The sequence below is a fragment of the Clarias gariepinus genome, chromosome 26 (assembly GCF_024256425.1).
Source record: "Clarias gariepinus isolate MV-2021 ecotype Netherlands chromosome 26, CGAR_prim_01v2, whole genome shotgun sequence".
NCBI lineage: Eukaryota > Metazoa > Chordata > Actinopteri > Siluriformes > Clariidae > Clarias > Clarias gariepinus.
The window spans coordinates 23203758-23226983 of record NC_071125.1 but is presented as its reverse complement, the minus strand read 5'-3'; the positions used below and the strand labels follow the sequence as shown (position 1 = coordinate 23226983).

The following is a 23226-nucleotide window of genomic DNA, read 5'->3' as shown; positions in this document are numbered from 1 at the left end:
AGTCGCTGTCCATCGCAGTCTCTCCGCAAAACATTCTGCCTTTTTTCCCCATCAAACGACTGTACATACTACTGTAACACCCCATAGTTACGGACTAATACGGAACCTGTTAGCGGATTTTGTCCAGTGAAGTGTGTTGCAATTTGCGCTTAATAAAAGTAACATTAAAAATTAATAAACGAAGCTAACGGAAAGCGCGTTAACACCACAGCCCTGCGTTCTCTAATCGCTTGAACGAAAATAAGAGCCTGCGGTGCTCGTGTAAAAAACGTGCCACGTGTACTAGCCCGGAATTAGTAATAATAACGCTCACATATATTGTTAAAGCTGGCATTAAGAATTCATCATCGCACTAATTAACATGTCCTCTGGATGATGTATCGGTTAAATATGTATATTTATTTAAAAAGGGCTTTGAATTAAATATGCGAGTTTGACGAGTAGGAAACGTGATTGAACAAGGCAAGGCCTATTCCACTTTCTGTGTGTGTCTCTTATAACGGCAGCGTAATTACATATTAAACCACCGTCCACCGGCGCACACGTGAGTCCTTATTAATAATACTAATGGATTCTTTAATTGCATCGGTACCGGCAACAATTTCCAGAGCAGCCGCAACGAGTCGTCTAATGCCTTAATAACGGCACTTCTCCGATGACTAATGGCTCGTACCGAGATGGGGGGATAAGGTATGGCTTGGAGGACGTTGGGGAAAAGTAATTAAGCACCCTCTACTTACCCAAAGTCCAGCATGCCCTTCCCAGAGTGCTCTCCTCGGGGCCCGGCTCTCCAATCAGCCCTTCCGCTTTCATACATACGGCTTCTTTTTTTCTTTTTTTTTTCAATCACTGTGAGATGAGTGTTTTTCAATCAGGAGCTCACAGTAAACAGGCTACGGTAAAAGCTGCTTCCTGATTGCTGAAGGATGCATAAAGAACCGCACGACAATAGGATTTCTCTAGATGAGAAAAACAGGATTGTGTTCAAACTACCAGTGGAACTTCGCACCTCATCAATACGGTAGCGGTTTGTGTCACACGCTGACCCTCGGAGCGCAGATGGTGTTGGTGAACAGAGAGAGACAGAGACGAAAAAAGTCTACAGAGTGAATCATGTCATATTGACGAATAATAAAGGTTTCATTCCATTCCATTCAATTGATAAGACTCAAGGATGAGGAAGCCAGTGAAGATGATGGAGAATGTTCTATACAGGACTCCAGCGTGTCACATTCAAACTTAAGACACGACCTTCACGCTGTGAAGTAAGAAAAAAAAATGTCGCAGTACTTTAGAAAAAAAAGAAAAGGGGAAAAAAAAAGTCAAGATCGAGTGAGTGTAGGAGTGTTCGGAGGTGAAGGGTGAAAAGGTATAACGAACGCTTAAGCTGTATTCCTTCGGAGCGCGCTTCAAGAAGTGAAGCCACTTGAAAGCAAAGAAGAGCGCAATCCAGGGTTACGGTCCTGACACGCCAAACCCACGCCGATGAATCGTGCCTGTCAAGGCTGGCTGAGGACCACGTCGCATCACATCATGTCACGTGACTTCTTTAGTCCAAAGTCACCCACAAGGATGAGAACTGATGGTCGGCATGTACGCGGGAACGCTCTGCACCTGTTTAGAGGAAATCTTTCTCCACACCACAAGGGGGCGGTGTTTCTTATTTAGCCCTGAATTTTGGACACAAACCGAATTTGTCTTCATTGAAATTTGGTTTTAGTTCAACTTCTGTGCGTAAGAACTTGTTTCGCCATGCAGTTTTATGAAAAACCACAACATCATAAAATAGGAAATAGTGCTTGCGTTCTTATGTGCCTTGACATTGTAGGTTTGGACTCACAACCTTGTGGTTCTTCTCATAATGCATCCTGGTGCCATCTCTTCCATTTCTCCATGATCTGGTTCTGCATCATTACATGAGCCTTTGCTGCCCATCACCATGTTGTTGTGCTTTCTATAGGCACTTTTTTTGGCAGGTACTAACCACTGCACATCGGGAACGCCCCACCAGACCCGCTGTTTTGGAGACCCTTCTTGCCACTCGGGTCCTCACGCTTGCCCATTTTTCCCGCTTCCAACTTATCAACTTTAAACCTGACTGCTCTCTTGGTGTTTAGTATACTGTGTCCCACTCCCTGACAGGTGCTGCTGTAGCGAGATAATCAATGTTCTTCACTTCACCTCTCACTGCTTTCAGTGTTCTGGCTGATCGGTGTTTGTAGCTCTATGGAGACGTAAACATCAGGTTTTGTTCGTCTGGTCATGAAGGACATTGAAACTACACTTCAGTTCAATGTCACATGGCTGTTATTACGCCAAACAGAACATTGTTATTGATTTGACGTGTGTGAGAGACGCTGTGATGTAATTAACTGAACCGTACAGTAAGAGGTGAATATAAAGGCATCCACTAACAAGGACAATAAGGTGTGAGGACAACGTGCAGGATTAATCATCCTCAAAAAAAAAAAAAAAAAAAAAAAAAATATATATATATATATATATATATATATATATACACCGTGTAGGTGATAATAATAATAATCTACAAAAAATAAATAAATTATTTACATTTGCAACGATAAAGAAATAGTCTTATTCTTCTTTTTACTTTATTTTTATACTTTTTATATCATATTTTTATTAAAATATGCCAAGAGTTTTAACCAAACATGCTTATTGTTTCAGTAATAATAATAATAATAATAATAATAATAATAATAATAATAAAAACATTTTAACAAAAATAAAAATTGTCCACAATAGTCTAATAGTCTTATTTTAAACAATATATATTTAAGGTACTTTATTTTTATTTTTTTTATATTATTAAATGTAATGTTTTAAATTATTTAAGAATGTATTTTTTTATATTTCATTTTCCATACCATGACGTTTGACATAACATGATTATTGTTTTAATAATAACAATAACAACAATAATAATAATCACCATCATCATCTTTAAAAATAAATAAATTAAGTAATTACATTTGCCACAATAATTTAATAGTCTATTTCCCTTCTTTTGTTGCTACAATTTACTTTATTGTATGTTGTTTCTTTGCTATTGTATTAATGTCTTTATTAAAATATCCCAAAAGGTCCAACAAAAAATGCTTATTGTTTTAATAATAATAATAATAATAATAATAATAATAATAATAGTTTTAAATCCAAAATACTTAATAAGAATAAAAAAGTAAGTAATAAATAGTAGTTAGAAATGTAAAAAAAATAATAATAATAATAACATGACTTTTTATTTATTAAAACATTTTTGTCAAACACATTAAAAAAAACAAGATTTCACAAGGGATTCTGCTGCCAATGTAACATTTTTTCTTTGGTTTGTCCTTTCATTTATTTCTTTTATCTGGTTTGTTATTCAGTGTCCGAGCTCTAGATATCGGTGAGCTGTGATTCTTTGCTGTAAAGTGTGTACAGTATACGAACCCTGCGAGAAACGCCGCAGTTCAGCTCTTTCTACGCTGTATTTCTTTATCCTGTAAAAAATCTGTTCGACAAATCACAGAACTGGTCCAGCTGCGTTACCTCGAGAGCAGAACTCAGTGAAATATTAAGCACGTTTCAAGGCCGCGGCTTCGTCTTGTCGTAAAGAAGCCTGTTGGGTCGTGTTGTGTGTTTAAATATAAATCAGGATGCTGAATGGAAACAGACTTACAGTCGCACTGTAATGTTCGTGTTAAAGTGACCTGATCATTAAAATATTACTTCGACAATTTACTCAGAAACGGCTTTCACCGTGATTAAACCACACAGAGAGACACGCGGCCGAGACGCCGGGCCGGACGAGGTAATTCTAAAATAATTTAGCCACACTCACAATCCACTTATAAAATATATCAAGTAATGGCTTTGACCGGAGCAGATGAGGCCATTTCAAAGCCAATTTCCTTCAGATTCATCAAGCCTGACCATTTCTACAGCCATAATCGTCCACCGCCAGGTCACTTCCATCCTCAGAGAGAGACAGAGAGAGAGAGAGAGGGGGGGGGGGGGGGGGGCAGATGGTGTGAGAGGTTAGGAGTGAATGTGAGAGACACAAAGACAAGAGCAATAGAGAGAGAGGGCATGAGATAAAGACAAAGAGATAGAGAGACGGAGAAATGGAGAGAAAGGGGGAGACGAGCGATAGGGAGAGACAAAAGGCCCGAGATATAGACATAATGTGAAAGTGAGTGATGGAAAGTGGGAGACAGAAAGACAAGAGAGATAAACAGACAGACAGGCAGACTGAGAGAGAGAGAGAGAGAGAGAGAGGCTAGGAGTGAAAGTCAAAGAGACAGAAAGACGAAAGCTAGATCGAGGGAGCCGGGAGACGGACAGAGAGAGAGAGAATGAGATATAGACAGAGATAGAGTAGGACTGAGAATGAGAAAGACAGAAAGGTGAAAAGGAGACGAAAGACAGAGAGAATTACAGACAGACAGACACTAAGGAAAAAACTGTAAGAGAGAGAGAGAGAGAGAGTGAAAGAGTGGCATGGATAAACAGAGAGGTGGGGTGATAGAGAGGGAGGTTAGGGGTGAGAATGAGAGATAAAAAGCAAGATAGAGAGAGAGGGAGAGAGAAAGTCAGAAAGAAAGAGAAGACGAGATATGGTGTTTGAGAGAGACAGTCAGAGACAATGAGTCAATGATACACAGAGAAAGACAGATGGAAAGATAAAGAGAGGACGCAGGAGAGATAGAGACAAAAAGAGAGAGAAAGATGCATAGAAAGACAGAAGAGATATAGAAAGAGATAGAGACAGACTATAAGAGGTAGTGCAGAAAGATAAGAAAGGGAGACAGAAAGAGAGAAAAAATATGAAACATTGTATTAATGTTTAGAAAATTAGAAAAACTGAAAAAAAAAAGATTTAAGGTTCAAGTTTTATCCAAATTTCTAGTTCTGGTCACATTAGACGTTCTAAACGACGTGAGGTATCCCGACACCATCAGAGCCACGTGATTGTGAGACCAGTGGAGATACAAACTCCTCCTTAATCTCATAAATGATGGAGGGAAAAGTTCTTTAAAATGATAGAATTTAACATAAATAAACGATTCACACCTGACACCCGAGAGCATCGCCATGACCACCATGACCAAAGACCGAGCACACATCACGCTACAGCCATCGTACAAGCATGGTCCGTGATGTTGCTTAACAACCAAAGCATACTTTTAATTAAAAAAAAAAAAAAAAAAAGGAAACCAAGATAAATTGTGTGATGGGAGAAATAGTTATTAATGATATTTGTGATTATTTATTAAACACTGGATATTGACTCTTTCTTTAAACACACTGGTCTTAGTGCATTAGTAGTTTTAGCACCATCATGAAAATTTAGTTTATTTATTACCCGTGCAAAAAAAATTCACATTAGCGATCCTAAAGAATGAGTCGGAAGTGTAAGAGTTTTCAGGCTTTTAAGCAGCTTGGTGTACACACACACACACACACACACACACACATGCGCGCGCGTCATCGTATATATTTATGGCTTACATAAGGTGTGTTTCGTCACGGAAGGGTAAGAATAAAGTGAGCGGGCGAGTGAGCGAGCGAGTGAAGGAGTCCTCGCCCGGGCGTCTCCTGCGGTGCTAATGAAAGCAATTAGATAAAGCTGTAGTGGAGGGAGCGCTGGTGTAATATTAACACCTAATAAAAGACTGATATAAAATTTTATTACACTGAAGTCGGGCTAAATTAAAACACCAGTCCCAGGGGTGTGTAACGAGACGAGGGCGGGTGGACGCCGCCGCCGCCGCCGCCACCTCCTGCTCGTCCGCAGAGATTTGTGAAATTAATATAAATGAAGATGGAAACGAGCGGGGGGAGGGGAGGAGGATGAGGGAGGTGGGCGTGGGAGAGAACACGATGTTAGCATGACTCCTCCCTGCTCTGGATTACGGGCGGTGAGCGACCTCCGGAGCGAGTACGCCTCCACGATTCACGCGCGTGTGTGTTAGCTTTAATATAAGGAGCTAATTAAAAGTATCTGAGGAGAGTAAAATCGGAGGAGGATGTCGCCGCTGTTAGCCGATGATTAAGGAGAAAGCACTCCGCGGCTACTGTATATTAAAAACAGGTGGTGATCTCGCTGTGTCGATTTGCAGTTAAGCGCGCTCTCAAACTGCGGGCCTTCTTAATGCTCACCTCCGCAATAACATCCTCGATGCAAGTGTGATGGACTGGAGGGAAAGAGAGAGAGAGGATACGAGAAAACACTTTCGTGTGCTTTAATTGCTCAAATCATCCAGATTGTTTTTTTATCTAAGCAGCGCTGCACCATGTTGCTTTTCTTCCTGGCTCTGTTTGTGTGTGTGTAATGAGTGGAGCTGAGAAGCTGATAATGGCCTTGTCGTGGTCGTTTCACTGGGACAAGTGTTTTTTTTTTTTTTTTTTTACGATGCCCCTCGGCCTCTTGGTGTTATAGTAGACTGAAGGACGCAGGACCCCAGCTGCCTAATAATGTATACATTCAGCTCATACGTCTTTTCTCTATCTATCCTCCTCTCTCTGTCTCTTTTTTTTTTTTTTTACCCGAGTCCTGCTGTGCATTACCAAAGGATTTTCAGATTTCCACAAGTGGCACCAATCAGCTCAAATGAAGATCAATAATGAGCCAATGGGCACGCTTTATTTGGCACATGAGGCGGATCATTAAAAACGCGCCGCGCTAATTTGACGGCTGACGCGAACTCTTCACGGTAATGATGCCATCATGAAGATAAAGCGAGGAACTGAGTGTGTGTGTGTGTGTGTGTGTATGTGAGAGCGACACATTCAGCCCTTCGTTTCCCATGCTTAAAAAAAAACCTTGAAAATCTAATCAATTAACACCAACGTCAAGTTCAGCTCTCCGATGCAATGAGGCGACACAAACAAATGTACATCACTGCTTATGTTGATGATCTTATAGAAAATTACACATAATGAGCTCATCTACACCGGCGCGTCGTGTCGGGAACGAACGGCGAGTGATGAAGGAACGGGAGTAGGCAAGAAGAAGAACCAACAGAACAGCGGTTTTAGTACTAGCACGATCTTCACTAACTTTAAAGTAATGACATCATCATTATAGACAAAACAAAACGAAATCTAATCCTTGACCTTAAATTAGACATTTGCCCATTGTGACATATTAGATGTACTCTTATCGCTATTATAACGTTACCGGTGCAGGTTATATTATACGATCAGCAGCACGAATACGTTACACATATTTTATAGGAGCTCTGTAAAAAAAATACTAATACTAATTTACTGACTCCTATGTTATTACTAAAAATACACCAAAAGAATTTTGAACTCTTCTAGAGACTTTTGCATCAAAGAATTTTGCTAGAGAGCATAAAGACTGGACTTTGGAGCAATTAAAAAGGTCATGTGACCTGATGAGTCCAGACTGAGCCTATTCCGGAGTGATGGGCGTGTCAGGGTGAGAAGGGAAGGACATGAAGCGATGCTCCCATCATGCATAGTGTCCACTGTACGAGCCTCTGGAGACAGTGTTATGATCTGGGGTTGATCAGTTACTCAGGTCGAGACTCAGTAACGTTATGGGGCAATAAAATGAAGTCAGCTGACTGTTCATTCGGCTACAAGAGCATTATCGAGATCAGATACTGTACTGATACTGAACCCTAGTTCCAGTTCAACCTAAAGGTGATGGTTTAGTGGGGTTGAGTAGGACACTCGTACTTTCACTCCTCATGGGTTTTGTGGATTTCACAGTCGTGCTGGAACAAGTTTAAGGAAGAGCCGCATATGGGTATGGTTAGGTTTTTACAAGCTTGCGTAATCCAGTTAACGCTTAGCGGTGCCTTTGAGTACCATTAGTTCCGGATCAGGCGGTACTGATAAAAAAAAATACAATAAAATACTTTAATCATTTTGTGCTGATGGAAAAATAAATAAATTTTAATTCAAGGCTTGGGGTGCCAATATTTTTTGATAAGTGGAAACGGGGTTTGAGAGCAGCAGTAGAGTGATGTGTTCAGTCTTCCTGCGTGTGTGTGTGTGTGTGTGTGTGTTGCTCACTGAAGCCTGGTCCTGTATTGATCCTGTAGAGGATCAGTATCTTTTCCCCACTGTGGCCACTGAATGGGACAAAAGTTCAATACGGAAAAATCGGCGGCTCATCCGGAGCTCACAAAAGCAATTTGTAATATGGATTTACTCTTACCGCCTACAACGCCTGCTGCTGTTTTTAGTATTTAAAACCTTTGATTGGCCACACGGAGGTGCTTTATCTTTTTTTTTTTTCAAGGCTTCCCTAGCGCGATTTGTTCGCGACACAGACGGCAATTTTGCCTAAAATAAGTGCGGTTATGGACCATGTTCGGGAATAAACGAGGACTAAATGGACGGCGTGCATTCGATTGAGCCGTCTACGGGAGATTCCTGAGCTGCTCTGACCTGCGCTGGAGTATTAAAGTGCTTCATCTGGCCTCGATCTGACGACTGCCCCGTGAAGTTAAACTCAAAGTCTTGGCTAAAAAGAGAGAATTTTCTTTATTTTTGTCTTCTTTTAACCCACAAATGAAAGGCTATGGGCTTCTGCAAACTGGAGTAAGTGTCGGTGTGAGGTGAAGGTGTGAGGGAGTTGATTAGCCTTCCGTCTCGCTCTTTATTTCTGAGGTGACGGAGCACGGGGTTGATCAGAGCGCCGGGTGGTCGATATGACACCTGTCGTAATTAGCCCGAGCTCGTCAGGGAGCAAACGACACATGAAAATGATCCTGATGTCGGGCATCAGTCGTGCTTAAGCTCCCTCCTGCTCCTCGGGCTTTAGCTCTGTGAAGCGTACGCCGTATTTAACCCACCTTACAGACCCAAGACGGGCCTGAATTATTCACCTCGCTGCCGCGCCGAGGAGAAGATGAAGAGGAAGTTGAGAGGAATTTAAATGATTTCAAAGAACTTCGCTCAGACCTGGATTAATTAAGTCTCCAGGCTTTTGTGAGGTTCCTACCTGACGACGTGTTATCCAATCTGATTCCCACGTGCGAGACGTTCTGAAATATTACAAGTCGAAATCCTGGTGTGTTAGAACGAGGTGCCGCCACACGACGCGCCGCGCTAACGGACGTGCCGACATTGATAACGAGGAAAAAAAAAAAAAAAAACTTGCGGAGGGAGAGAACCTGAACTTTATAACAGAAACCCAGAGTGAGTCACGAACACGAGATGTATGATGTATGGTTCAGTGTGTACAAGTTTGGACTGAGCGTATGAGCCAGAGCTTCTCAACTTTGGGTTTAAAAGAGATGTTTACGAGGGGCGTTCAGGTCAAACCAGGACTTTTGATGCAGTAAAACAGATCACCGTATAATCTCCCGCTACACTGATGCACTGACCGTAGCGTTTCACGAGTGCTTGGATACCGTCACGGTAGAATGTTTTCTCAGTACGACGAAGCCATGATCGGATTGCCTGCTTCATGTCTGAAACGACGGCCTCCCAGGAACTCCAAACATTGGAGTAGAAATAGCTTGGAGCGAGGTCATGAACTGGAGATGTGGAGATGTTCATGGACTTCTCTAACACGCTTGCACCCTTCAATCGCTCTTCTGTAACTGTTAATCGCCAGTTTTACGCCTTCATTTACCAGAAATTTCATCCCAAGTCCCGGGTCGGCTTGAATGACCATTGCAATATGTATATTTCTATTTCTATGCACATTAACGATGACCTAATCTGCAGCACCGATGCTCCATATTAATTACAAGCTTTGTAATTAATCAAATCTTCAATAGAACTTAATAGAAATCTTGCCCGGGTTAATAGGCTCCATGTGATCATTTTTTTAATGTCAACGTTAAAGTATGTTAATAATATCTACAGATTTTATCACATTTTATTTAATAAGATGCAGATGCTTGAATGTCTGAGGTGTACAAGTCTGAATTGAGACAGTATTATATAATATACTGTACAGTATAAATATATTAACCGTCTGTTTTCATTTTAACCTGCACTCTAAGCGCTGAACCTGCTTATCGACGCTCGAGCAAAACCCTCGCCTGTCTGTTTTTTATCGGCTTTAAAGCTACAGAGGATCGACGTTTGTGAATTCACAGGTCAAAGGTCAGGCTAGTTAAGGTGGGGAGGGGGAAAAAAGCAAGAATAGACCTAAAAGTGTACTTCACGCATTCCCCTTCGTGTGCGTAACTGAAAATCTGCAGTAAAGTTTCTAAACCAGAATTATTGGCACCTGCGCAACATTCATTAGGTGTTCTGTCTTTCCTCAAGTCTCTCTGTGATTCATGCTAGAGGAGGGCGGCGTGGAGTACAGGAATAAATAAATAAATATATAAATAAACAAGTGTGTGTGTGTGTGTGTGTGTGTGTGTGTTCTGAGAATGCTGGGCTTCAGACACGCCTGACCTTTGTGAAAAGTGTGAGAGATGATTTTTCTGGCCTTTATGCCCGTTCATAGTGTGACACGTGTTGTGAGAGGCCAGAGGCTATACGGAAGCAAGTGTGTGTGTGTGTGTGTGTGTGTGTGAGAGAGAGAGAGGAGGAGATGCTCACCTGCTCTCTGGCCTCGTCTCTTTCTCCCGCCGCCTCCCAGGCGAGTCTCCGCTGCAGTGCTGCTTCTTCTTCAGCGCTCCTCAGAGATCTCAGGAAGACGCCGGCCTCGGCTCTGAGCTTCTCTACAGTCGACCTGCGACACGCAGGGATCCTTACAAAGTGTGCACCGTTAAAGACTTCTAAACATCCGCATCCTGCTGCAAAGGAAATCTGGACTCTGTCTGATTTACTCTGAACACTGATGTACTGTTAAGTGCAAAAGTTTGCGCACTCCAATGGTTTTTAAGTGGAAATCAGACTTAAACTTCTATAAATAACAGTTTGTTTTAAAAGTAGATTAATCATGAGGCTTGTACTGACAATCTGTTGTAGTTTTAAGGATCAAATTCGTCCCACAATTAACTACTGAATAATATAAAATAATCATAAATAATATTTATTTTTAATCAGAAAGGGAGATATAAACTGTTTTTTTTTTACTTTAGTAAGATACACTGTTTGACTGTATCCTGCTTATTCAGTTTTCTAAAACAGAACAGACTAAATGGTGTATTGATAAAAGAAATTAATCTTTTAAATTTAAAGTATCAAAATGGGATGCAATGTAGGAAAGAAAAATGTTAATAGAGGGCCTACATGCAATAAAAATAATGAAATTTGCCCATTTTAATATTTTAATTTAATTGATACAAGTTTCTCCGTTTTGCTGAAGGCTGTTACCAAATATTATTACCAAGTTATTACCAAATATGATGGTAATGGTAATAGAAAAGCTGAATAAAATTTACTTTTTAAACACAATTAACTATAAAACAGACTATAAAAACAGAATATTATTTTTTTTAATTAAATTATTTATGATTTGATTATTATAATATGATGATCCTGATCCTTAATGTTCAGCTGTAGACAAACATCACAATTATTATAAATATATACTTGGATAAACCGTGAATCTTAAACAATAAGAATATCATGATTTTTTTAAATCCTAACTTAATTTAATTAAAAAAGTGAATCTTTCATTTATTCTAGATTCATTACATGTAAAGTACAATATTTACTGAACGATTTGTTGATCGCGAACTGAAGGCTGCTATCAAAGCAACCTGGTCTTCAGTAACGCCTCAGCAGTGTCACGGGCAGATCGCCGCATTGATGCAGTAATTCATGCTAAAGGAGCCCCGACCAAGTACTGCAAATCTATTATTATTATAATTTTGGTTTTTGATCAATCGTCATAAATATTTTGAGATAGTGGATTTTTTTATTTTTATGAGCTGTAAGATGCAATCATCAAAATTAAAATAAACAAGCTTTAAAATATTTCACTTGACATGTAATGAATATACAGTGGACTATACATGAGTTTCACTTTTTTAAATTAAAAAGAAAAAAAAGAAACGTTCCCAGCTTACAATATTCCATATTCTATATAATTTGCTTTATGGTAATGTAGTAAAATCACTATTCATACCTGGCTGACTAATTCAAGTACACGAAATGAATATAAATAAGCACATAAGAACAGAATTAAAACCTGTTCACCCCTGTCCTTTTTTCCCCTTTTAAATCAGAGGTCATTTAAATCTCCAGGTGCGAGGGACAATGGGCCCTGCGGTGGCAGGAAGCCTCGTTCCCAAGCCGGGAAGTGCGGCAGTAAAGAGGCAATCGATGAAGTGTCTATTTCTGCTCCGCCACAATGGGAACCGACTGCCGTGGCGAAAGGATCAATACAACAAATTATTACAATTTCCACAACCTCCACTGGACGTTCCGTGGGGTGCGAACACGCGCTCCTCTGCCTCTCGCCTGCATTAGTGCAGTCAAATACCACGCGCCTGAGCGAAGGGGGAAAAAAAAGGAGTTAAATACACAGGGCGCAAATGCCTATTCAACCACAATCAAGGCCACGGGGGAAAGGTTAAATCATAGAGTATGAATAATTACAGGAGCAGAAATGGAGCTAATTTTGGGTTTCGGAGCTAACTTTGGTCGGCTTTTGTCAAAGGCATGGAGAGGAGGGTTGGGAATATTAAACGATATTTCAGGGTCGGTGGACCAATCAGAGGCAGGTTTCATCTCCACCTGTTTATTCATAGTAGACTAGGACACTTAATGTTTTTATTACCTTTATTTGGGACGCAGCTACATTTTTTATAGTGATGAATCGCACCATGATGCTCTAACGTTAAATTATAGCAGCTATAAACGCTCGTTCACTCAACAGCTTCACCGGCGCGGACACTGGAGACTCCTTCCATAATTAACGCCTTCTAACAAAACTAAAAATGACACTTTTCTTCGATTACGTCCCCAAATCTGTCATTTATGTTACAGCCTTCATGAAAAAATATCTCCTTCGTGAGACGTCTGAAGGGAACGTGATGTCTCATAGTGAACCCTTACACATACATGATGTGCAACATTAAAAGCTTTTGTTAGAAGATGACCAAATAATGACCGAAACCTTATTAACGAGCTAACGAGCTATTACTAACGAGCTAACTAGCAAGGTTTAAGTTATATTCTGTTCCTTAAAAAAGAACAAGATAACACAGCACACAGACATCTTGCTACTTGTATGCTTACTTTTGCTAATTAGTTTATTATTTGTCTGTGACAGATGTGTTTGATTCATTTTGGGGCGGAAACGTGACTGCCGGCTTGATGTGTAGGACCGCGAGGGATTTAATCCGGTTTAAATTTTAGATAAATTGTGTTACTACAAACTGACTGAGCGGTACGTGCGCGGCTTGACAAGCAGGCTAAGAACACAACGCTGTAACTGAAGGAAGGCAGTTTACAGTTTATCAGATGACACAAAGTAGAACAGGAGGGTTAAATAACAGGGGTTTCCCACACACACACACACACACACACACACGCACACACAGCTGAAAGTCATCTGGACTAATAATCTGTGTTTTTTTCATGGTGGGAGAACCCGGAACCCCGTCGAGCCACCTGTGGGTGCGCCATGTTAACAACTTCCAAAAAAACAGAAAGAACATGAATGAATTTTCAAATAAAACTGATGAAGTCAGGCAGCAAAGCGAAGATCAAACCAAATACTCCAAAGGGCAAAGCGCTAGTTACACGAGCGCATGCTGGTTCGGAGCTGACGCACACGGTACACAGATTACACTCAGATGCTGTTTAAAGACACGAGGAAACACGCTGCGGGACCTGACGCTCTCCCGGCCAACAATCTACAGATCGCCGGCGACCGCGCCGGATTTCCACCAGTTACAGGGCGGTCCGGGGGTCATGGGATTCATTCTGATGGGAAGGTGGAATAAAAAACTGTTATAAAACAAAACTGTGTATTATTTCTTATTACATACTGTAATTATTATTATATATGTTATATATGGAGAGACAATGGGCATCGCTGTATCTCACTGTAACTGTAACTGTGACTTGGAGAGTCAATGGTTTTGCAGGACGCTGTGTCTTACTGTGACTGGGGAAGTTGGCGGGTTTATGGTGTGGCTGTATCTTACTGTAGCTGAGCGGGTCGGAGGTTTTTACGGGTCATTGTACAGTATCTTACTGTGGTTGGGCGAGTCAGGTGGTTTTGTGGTGTCTCTGTGTCTTACTGTAGCTGGAGGTCGTCCTCTTTCTCTTCAGGACTGTTGCTCAGCTGCGTCTCCGTCTTCTTAATGAATGATGGTAAGAACTCAGCGCTGTCGTCCTGCTGATGTACAGTATCAGCTGGAGAGGAGGAAAAAGAGCAATGGAGAGATGAAACGTGAAGCCACGTGTAGTCCATTATTAGTATTAAAAAATACGCTACACATAATAATAACAATAATAATAATCATAATCATAATAATAATAATAAATATTGAGTTGTGGAAATTGTCACAAATGTAGATCCGTGGTTGAATTCAGTTCTGTATCCATAACAAATATAACACATGACTTGAGATTCATGCAGAAATCTTTTATTTCAGTGTTTGTGGCCGTGCTGCGAAACCCACACCGAGCCAGCAGCGATATGTATTTCCGGACAAAGACTAGAAATGATATCCTTGTACCTCAACGAAAACATTTTCCTCCACCAGAATGCTGTTTTGCAAAAATCCTATATTATTAAGATTTATATTTGTCCACGCTCATACATTTTCAAAGCCCGGTTCTTTTGTTGTGCCTCTGCCACAAAGCGGGAATAACTTCCAGTCTCGGACAATAGATGGCAGTCTTTACTTTGAACCTGAACTCAAACCTTAAACGCTGAAGAATACAACCGAGTCTCTCTCTCTCTCTGTCTCTCTCTGTCTCTCTTTTGTACATCTATCATGGCAGAAGAAGAAGAGGAAGAGGAAGAAAAAAAAAAAAAGCACTGTTCTGGCGTTCCTATAGTGAGTGTACTGAGTGTGTGTTTAAAACACCTACTTTCAGCCAACAAACCGGAGCAGCGTTGTACCTTTACGTTTGATATAAAGTGAGGGATAATTTTTTGAAATAGATCTAATAAAACACAGACTCCAGTCAGAACCGAGTCTCAGACTGGGGATTATTGAATGCAGAGATGATTGTGTTATTTTTGTAAGTAGAGCTCCCTTTAGTTTGAGCTGCTGAGTGTAATGGATCCAGCGCAGCACAGCTTTAAGGGCTTTCAGTCTCTTCTAAATAGCGTGTTATATATGGCTGGTAGGGAGAACTGCTGCTTAAAAGTGAATGCTAAAAAATCCACGGTCAAACATGATTTATTTATGGCGTTGCAGGGCCCAAACTGTTTAAATTGGAGCCGCAGGAAATTGAAGAGGCAACCAGAAATCGCTAAATATTTAACAACGTACAACATACAAAGCCTGAGAACGCCGAGCCCACCTCGGCTAGATTACAGAACCTCGAGGTAAAAAAAAAAAAAAAAAAAAAAAAAAAGAAAGAAAGAAAAAAAAGTTATACAGTATATCTAAATAAATCAATAACATGAAGTAGAGAGGTGCTTAAAATTCAGCTTCGGTTAAGAAAATAAATAAATTAAAATAAAGATCACATCCAAGGTATGAATCCGATATAACCCCGTTAACACCGGGGCATCCTGGGAGCGAGCAGAGAGATGCTGAAGAGCAATTAATCGTTGTAAAGACAACAAATATGGTTAGTTTATTTATTTATTATTTCTGCTTTTTTTTTTTTTTGCATTATGCAGGTAAAAGTTTAGAGCTTAGCGTGATGGAATAATGTATGGCTGGAATCTAAAAGCTGATAAAGGAGGCGTGAAGGGATGAGAGAAGCGTGTTTAATTCTGGATGTTTTTTTTTTATACAGTGGAAAGCATGTGGAAGGTCTGGAGTACAGGATAGTGGTCACATCCTGTAGGTGTCATCGTGGAGAAAAGCAGGATTTTAAAACAAAAAAACAAACAAAAAAGAACCAAATATATATATATATAAAAGAACGTAAAAAATAAAAAAAAATCCTCCGCATCAGCTCGGGTTTACTGTACCGTACCTTCGCCTGGGTTCTGAGCTCGACTTGATTCGAAGCCAGAGGCGCTCGCACACAGCTGCTGCCTTATTTACAATCCCTTTGGCAGACTTACAACTGCCCCGGGCTATAACACAGTGTACCTAATGTTCAAACTGGCAGGTAATCTTATGTCAAACATACTCCTTTGATATAAAGTGATCAATAGATTCTTGTAAAGAAGTAATTTCTCTGATGTTCCAACCCGAGATTTTCTTTCATTACGATACTTCTTCATAATAATAGGATTCATATCTTTTTCATTCGGCGTCTCCCCCCCCCAAAAAAAAAAAAGAAGTAAAAATAAAATACAAAAAAAAAAAAAAAAATACAGGAGATGCGTTGTAGGATAGATAGCAATAAAACGAGCCCAGAAATTGTGTGTTTAGATGTTTCCTGAGTACAACAATTTTTCGATCGATACTCCGTGTAACACAATTATCCGCAGTAATCTAGTTGTATTGGAAAAGAGTTTCCTCGGGTCCACTCCCGGGTTTTCAGGCGGAGAGAAAGAGAAAGAGAGAGAGAGAGAGAGAGATCTCACTGATAATTCCATCATCTTTAAAATGTATACCTCTCAGTGAAAGGGATAGGATGTCGCTGCTCGCTTGAAGGAGGGGGCGGCATTTCGGGGCAAAAACAGAAATGAAAATTTATGGCCTTGCTGTATCGCTCCGTATGAGCACGAGGAGGGGTTTGCTAATCAGGAAAATCATGTTTGTTTGTTTGTTTTTTTTAAAGAATTGTATGATCGTACAAATCTAATCTAAAAAAGAAAAAAACTGCACATACAGTGTGTGTGTGTGTGTGTGTGTGTGTGTGTGTGTGTGTGGGGCCTGTCCTGTATTTTGAGCATTCAGCACACCTCTCTCGCCATCCGTCTGCCATTTTTCACTTTTCTCTGCATTAGCGCCATTTGCATGTAAAAAAAAAAAAAAAAAAGATTCTACACTAGCGCGCTAAGCATTCTGTAATTATTTTGCGATGTATCATTTTCCTGAAGGTTCTATCCATAGCAACCTCTACAACCCCGGCCTCGTAAATCATGTCACCGCCGGCCAATCGGCGCTCGGCTCTCTTCTGCAGGGACGGACGCCGAGCTCTGCTGCATTAAGTTATATTCTGGTGCATAATGCATTATTCCTCCTCGTCTTCTTTCTTTTTTTTTTTTTTTTTTTTTTTTAAATCACAGAGCTGTGTGTAATGGCACAAAACAAACACCTCGAGCAGCCACGGCGCAGGTCACCGAGGCCAAATCGGATGCAGGAGAGAAATGATAAAAACGATGGAGTGGTGTACATCACGGTACGTAGGTCGGGAATTTGCAAAAAAAAAAAAAAATGAAGATAAATAACGACAGCTCAAAAAATCTAAGCAATGAGAAAAGCTCCGTCCTTCATCGATTAGCCGTAGGACGGCCAGCGGTGACGTTGGAGAGAGGATGTGTATGAGGGGGAGACACAAAGCGTGGCGAGGACCTCTGTTCTCTTAAGCACTCCATTCATCCATGCCAAGGGCTCGGCTGAGTGGCTGAAGCGCGAGACGGTCTCTTAACCCCCCGTTGTTGAAGTCTGCCATGGTTCCTCGACAGGTCGCCCTCGTTTTTTAAGTCCTTCTGTCTTCGTACGGTTCAATCAGCCACTTGAACTCTCGCGGAACATCTTTCTTTCTTTTTCTTTTTTTTTTATTTTAAAAAAAAGGTTCAAATGAAATCCATCACTTATGCATGGTCAACACCGATTCCAATCAAACCCTGCACCGCACCGATACCTTTTTACATTTTAAGCACCCTCGGAGATCAATATGTGGTATGGAGGAGTAGACCTTAATGTTAGAGGAGGAAAGCATGGAGAGATCGTGCATGAGTGAAACTGTTGCCTTGGCGCCCAGGAATGAAGACGCTGAGCTGTTCTTTGGAAAAGCTGGGATGTGATACCTTGCTTTGGCAACCTCAGGGCCTCGTCCCAGGAAAGACTTTTTTAGGGGGGAGAATATTTTTTTTTTCAAGAAAAAAGATTTCATCCTTGCACAGCTTTAAAAATCGAACCATTAAAATGTTTTTTTTTTTTTTTAAAAAACCTCCCAAAGCTAGCACCCAAGCAGCTGGCGTGTTTAGCCGAGCGTGGGAGCTGCAAGGTAATGAGGAGGCGAGGGTGCCAGGTGAGGCCGCGGCAGCTCGGCATGCTTCAGAATCAGATCATAACCGGCACTGCGAGGACAAAGGCAGGGGAGGGGGACAGATAACTCCTGATAATTAAAGCGCTCAGGCTGGAGGGCTGTGTGTACGTACGTTTATGTGTGTGTGTGTGTGTGTGTGTGCATGTCGCAGGGTGATCTCTGCCTGTCGCCTGCTAAGGATGCCCACGTTAATTCTTAATGAGACATTCCAGGCTGCGTAACAACACTGTGCGCATCAACAACAAAGGCCTCCCAGACTGCAAATGAGGAGTTCTCTACAGACAGCCAAGCCAGGCAGCACGGCACCGCATCATTACCCCTCACACACACACACACACACACACACACACACACACTCACACAAGCATCATTAAGGTGAGCTGCACAGTTCCTGTGCGTGTGTATTGAACATGTACAGCCAAGTGGGGGCATGTCAGCTTCAGCTAAACCAAACACACAAAGCCAGACACACACACACACACACACACACACACACACACATACACACATAGCCAGGTGAAACGGGCGCATCCTAAACCTGACATGCCCTTAAGTAACCTCTGCTCTCAGTACAACCAGGATGAGAGTAAATATATCCCAATCTTATCTTACTTACTCACGCGGTACTTTCCGAACTGACACGTCGACCGCGAGCGACTGCAATCCCGCGAGCGCTGGTGCAATCAACACATGCAAAATATTTATAGGCTTCCGTTAGTGGAGCCTCACGATTTTGACATTACGTCCGCCGGTACAAATCCTCTTATTTTGTCCGCATTCCCGTTCAGGTGAGTCTGTGCAGGAACTGGGACCAGGGATACGGGTTTGGGTGAAGAGATGAAGCAGAACGGTGATCAGTCAAAAGGTCGATTAGTGATTAATTGAATTAATCAGACAGGCGTGTTTGATCATTTACATCAACGTGACTTGGTAACAATTTTAATATTTAATTTTGCCATTATCCTTAATTATGGCAGGTGGCTACACTGTGGCTTATTGATTAGCGCTGTCGTCTCACAGTCGTCTCACAGTGTCGTCTCACAGTGTCGTCTCACAGTGTCGTCTCACAGTCGTCTCACAGTGTCGTCTCACAGTGTCATCTCACAGTGTCGTCTCACAGTCGTCTCACAGTGTCGTCTCACAGTGTCGTCTCACAGTCATCTCACAGTCGGCTCACAGTCGGCTCACAGTGTCGCCTCACACATACAGTGTTCAGGGTTCAAATCTCACCTCAGGTCTGTGTGTGTGTGTGTGTGTGTGTGTTTGGAGATGGATGACTTGCCATAGTTGATGGAACCATGATTTCTATATAATAGAATAAATATAATAATATAACATTTAAATCATTTTAGTAAAATATTAAGTATTTAAGTGTAACAAATATGCAAAAAAAAGTCGTCTTAAATAGACAGATTTGATTGGAAAAATTGTGAGCCAGCGATTTAATATTCCATTTGATTCAGTCTGGGGCGTCGCCTGCTGTGTCAAGTGTTAAGTGATAATAGTCTACAGTCTAGTTTAGCGCCACTAGTGGACGTTAGACTTGTTTACAAATATAAACCTACAGTATGCATAGTTTCTTTTGGCCTTAAAAAAAGTGCGGCCCTTTTATGGTGAAATCTGTGACTCTGTGAAAACTTGGAGAAGAGAGTTTTGCGAGAGGATTGCCGCTTCCTCACAGTTCATGCACAGTTGGTGCGATATCGCCACCTACTGGACTGGAGTGTGGAGCAGAAGATTGGCGGGAAGAACAGATTATCGTTTAGTACGGGATGTGATATTTACACACTCAACTACAGAAAATAGTTGGAGCATTCTTAGCCTATGCATCACTATGTTTTAATAAATACTGTATATGTGTAAGAGTCAGGATTGTGTATAATACAGCAAAATATCTCTTTAATATACAAATAACTATACAAATATGGCTGGGTCGTATAGACGAGGAAATAAAACAGGTGCATATGATCATGTTTTTAATGATTGTTTTTGCTAGTTTTAACTTGTTACTATGAACAAAAGTATAAATAATAATTAACACGTGCATTTGGTGTGTTAGACATTTTTGCGCCATTTCTTTATTCCTGTAAAATCGATGTGTTTTAAAAGTAATGATAACACTGGTTCTACTTGACATCGAACAACGCAAATGCACAGATTGATATCTGAAGACTTCGCTGTCGACACACACCAGCAGGACTTCTGTATTAGCAGTCGTTGTTGTTTTTTATTAAATAGGCCGCTTTTAGTTTTTACAATAATAATCTGTAAGAAATATAGAGGCTTTATTACGAATTAATAAAATCACAATGCCCAAAAACTCAAACAGTCTGCCTCTGATTCGCAGCTCCAGCGTTCCATACGGGTCGGCTGCCATTTTGAAACACCTATGACGTTTTATTTCCTCTAGGTGGCGCTAAACTGGAACGGCCATGTTGGATTTAGTTTTCGGCTAACTGGAAAGATGTAACCGTGCTAGCGATGTGCGTATTTAAAGTCTGTCTCATCTTTTTAGCGCTTTAAAGTCAGATCTGTTCTACATCCAGGTCACTTGTGTGTCTGATCTATTATGCAGACTGCAACACTATCTCGGTACAACGCTGCTGATCCGACAGCGGCGCAAGGGTGGACAGGGTAGCAGTCAGTGTGTCAGACAGCGTGTGTTAGTTTTTAGGAGTGTGTGTGTGTGTGTGTGTGTGTGTGAGTTTTGTATGCAGAGTGGTGTCAGGCCATGGCACCAGAGTGACTTTATTAGCAAGCTGCTAATGAGACATGCCAATCACGCTGTCATGTGATCACACACTTAGAGTGCCAGGACAACTTGCTCAACACACACACACACACACACACACACACACTTAGAACCCCAGGACTGGGGGTTTGTAATGTTAACTAGTTGATTCTGATTGATCAGAACGTACCTGCATCTGTGAAGAAAGAGAGGATCTGCTGAAGTTGATGCCCCAGCTCCTTGAGCTCATTCCTCATCACCTGGTTCTCATTTTCCTTCAGGTTCTTCTCCTCAGTCACTTTCCGGATCTCCTCATGAAGCTCCTGGAGTTCTTGCGCTCTGGTTTGGAGAGTCAGGAGTGTGTTCTGCAGCTCAGATTCCACCAGAGCCACCTTGTTCTCAACCTGAGGGGTACCGCAAGATCAACGGTAAGGGTTTATCAAGGACAGTTGTAGGAAGCTTTGTGGACATTTATTTCACATTTAGAGAAAGATGTCAAGACCAAGCTCCATGATGGCCAAGATGGGTGACGACCCCTGGGTTTAGGGTGCTAACAGGAGGATGATGGGTAACAGGATTTCAGCTTCTGTTTAAAAAAAAACTCTGTTTTGTTTTTTCAAGACTGAACAAAGAATGCCTTAGAGTACGAGATTTCGTCTCCAGAAGTCTGCTACTGTACTGTATGCCCACGGCACGTGGCTACGATGTGAAGATTCTGATATCTTAGCTGCAGATGTTTGTAGAAGCCCGTGGCTGCCTCTTAAAACCTTGAGCATTTAGCAAACACGTACTAGATAGGAATTACACCCAGGGCCCACTTCTATCAATCTGGAATTTGCATCTGTGTCCATTATTATTTAATTAGCTTAATTACGCTGATGTGTGAAACCTTGTGGCTCGTTATTGAGCTGGTCTATGCGTGATCATGTTAATTCAAGCCTCTTAATGTGGCCCTGTTATTCAAAGCCTTGACTGTGTGCCAATGGCTACTGATGAGACCTGACAACAAGAGAGAAAAAAAAAAAGGAAAATGGCCCACCGGGGGGTTTGTTCTCACACCAGAACACATGTCTACTGCTGGGTGAATGAGAGCCTATTATTTCACCTCAGGTGCTAATGAAGGGGTGGTTCTTTCCTCTGGCATCGCTCCACACCTCCATTCTCCGTCGGGCTGCCGATCACTCGCTCCTCTCATTTGAATATTCAGCGTCCTTTCATACCGTAATTGGAGTCAATCGCATTGACTCGGTACGTTTTTGTCAAATTTAATCCCGGCTCTACAGCCTGAGCGAATAGCGGGAAATGTTACAAAGGCACGTCGAGGTATCGGATACAAAAACTTTTAATTATTAGTACAGCTCGGGAGGGCGTGTCCAGACCATGACCATGACATGAGGTTATATTGTTAACCCAAGTCCAGGGTCCAGGTGTTCCTGTAAAGCTGAGCCATTAGAGGGAATGGATCTCATTTGTTCTTTTTATTTATATTGCAATAGTTTGAAATGTTACTGTAGGTCGGATTTACAAAAATTGTCGTAAACAATTTTTTTTCATACTTGGTGTGTATGTTGAACCATCAAAACATGGAAAGCGTGTTTCTGACATTATATGGTAGTTTTTTTGCGTTTTTTTTTTTTTTTTCAACATACATGAAAAACACCATAAAAGGTCAAAACCACAGACAGCAGGGGACACAAAACAAACAATTGGTGTAAAGGCTGAAAAACAAAAGTGGAAAATAGGCATTGTTTCAAAAGGGTCTGGATCAAGCAAATAAAACAATTAAGAAGATTTACTGTAAAATCACTGGAATTGGGTTAAAAACTGTCCAACACATTACTAAACCCTGGAAGTTTAGAAAAACAATACCTGGTGAAAGTATATAAATAAACAAACAAACAAACAATATAAATAAATAAATAGCTGAGCTATATTCTGAGTTGAAAAAGTCAGACGTTTAAAAGGTTATGAGATAAAGCTGTTTAAGTCCAGGAGACTTTATAATATGATTTAATATGATTTAAAATTCAGATTTAAATCTGAAGTGGGCGTGGCCTAACCCACAAGGCTCAGACAGTTTTCATCCTCGGCTCCATCACACCGGTCCATAATTGCTCTGAGACTATTTTTTTATTTTTTTATCTCCAGAATAATACACTTATTTATGTTAGTACCTCCCCATAATACTGTATTTAGGTTATTCTGAAATAAATACACAAAATTAACTTAAAAATGAGTGAATAAAGTTTTTTTATAAAGGTGTTCCAGCGGGATCCCGTTTCCTG

General features: G+C 41.0%; 1 protein-coding gene across 3 annotated transcripts in view; it reads right to left on the bottom strand.

The window, feature by feature from the left end:
• The window catches only part of LOC128513951 (myosin heavy chain, striated muscle-like), a 142196-nt gene that overhangs the window by 37076 nt on the left and 81894 nt on the right, over nucleotides 1–23226 (bottom strand). For all 3 annotated transcript variants that reach the window (XM_053487528.1, XM_053487529.1, XM_053487530.1), the window contains 3 exons: nucleotides 21132–21345; nucleotides 14154–14268; nucleotides 10552–10684 (listed from right to left, as the gene is read on the bottom strand). In XM_053487528.1, the coding sequence (XP_053343503.1) occupies nucleotides 10552–10684; nucleotides 14154–14268; nucleotides 21132–21345 (462 nt within the window). The remainder of the gene's footprint in view (nucleotides 1–10551; nucleotides 10685–14153; nucleotides 14269–21131; nucleotides 21346–23226) is intronic.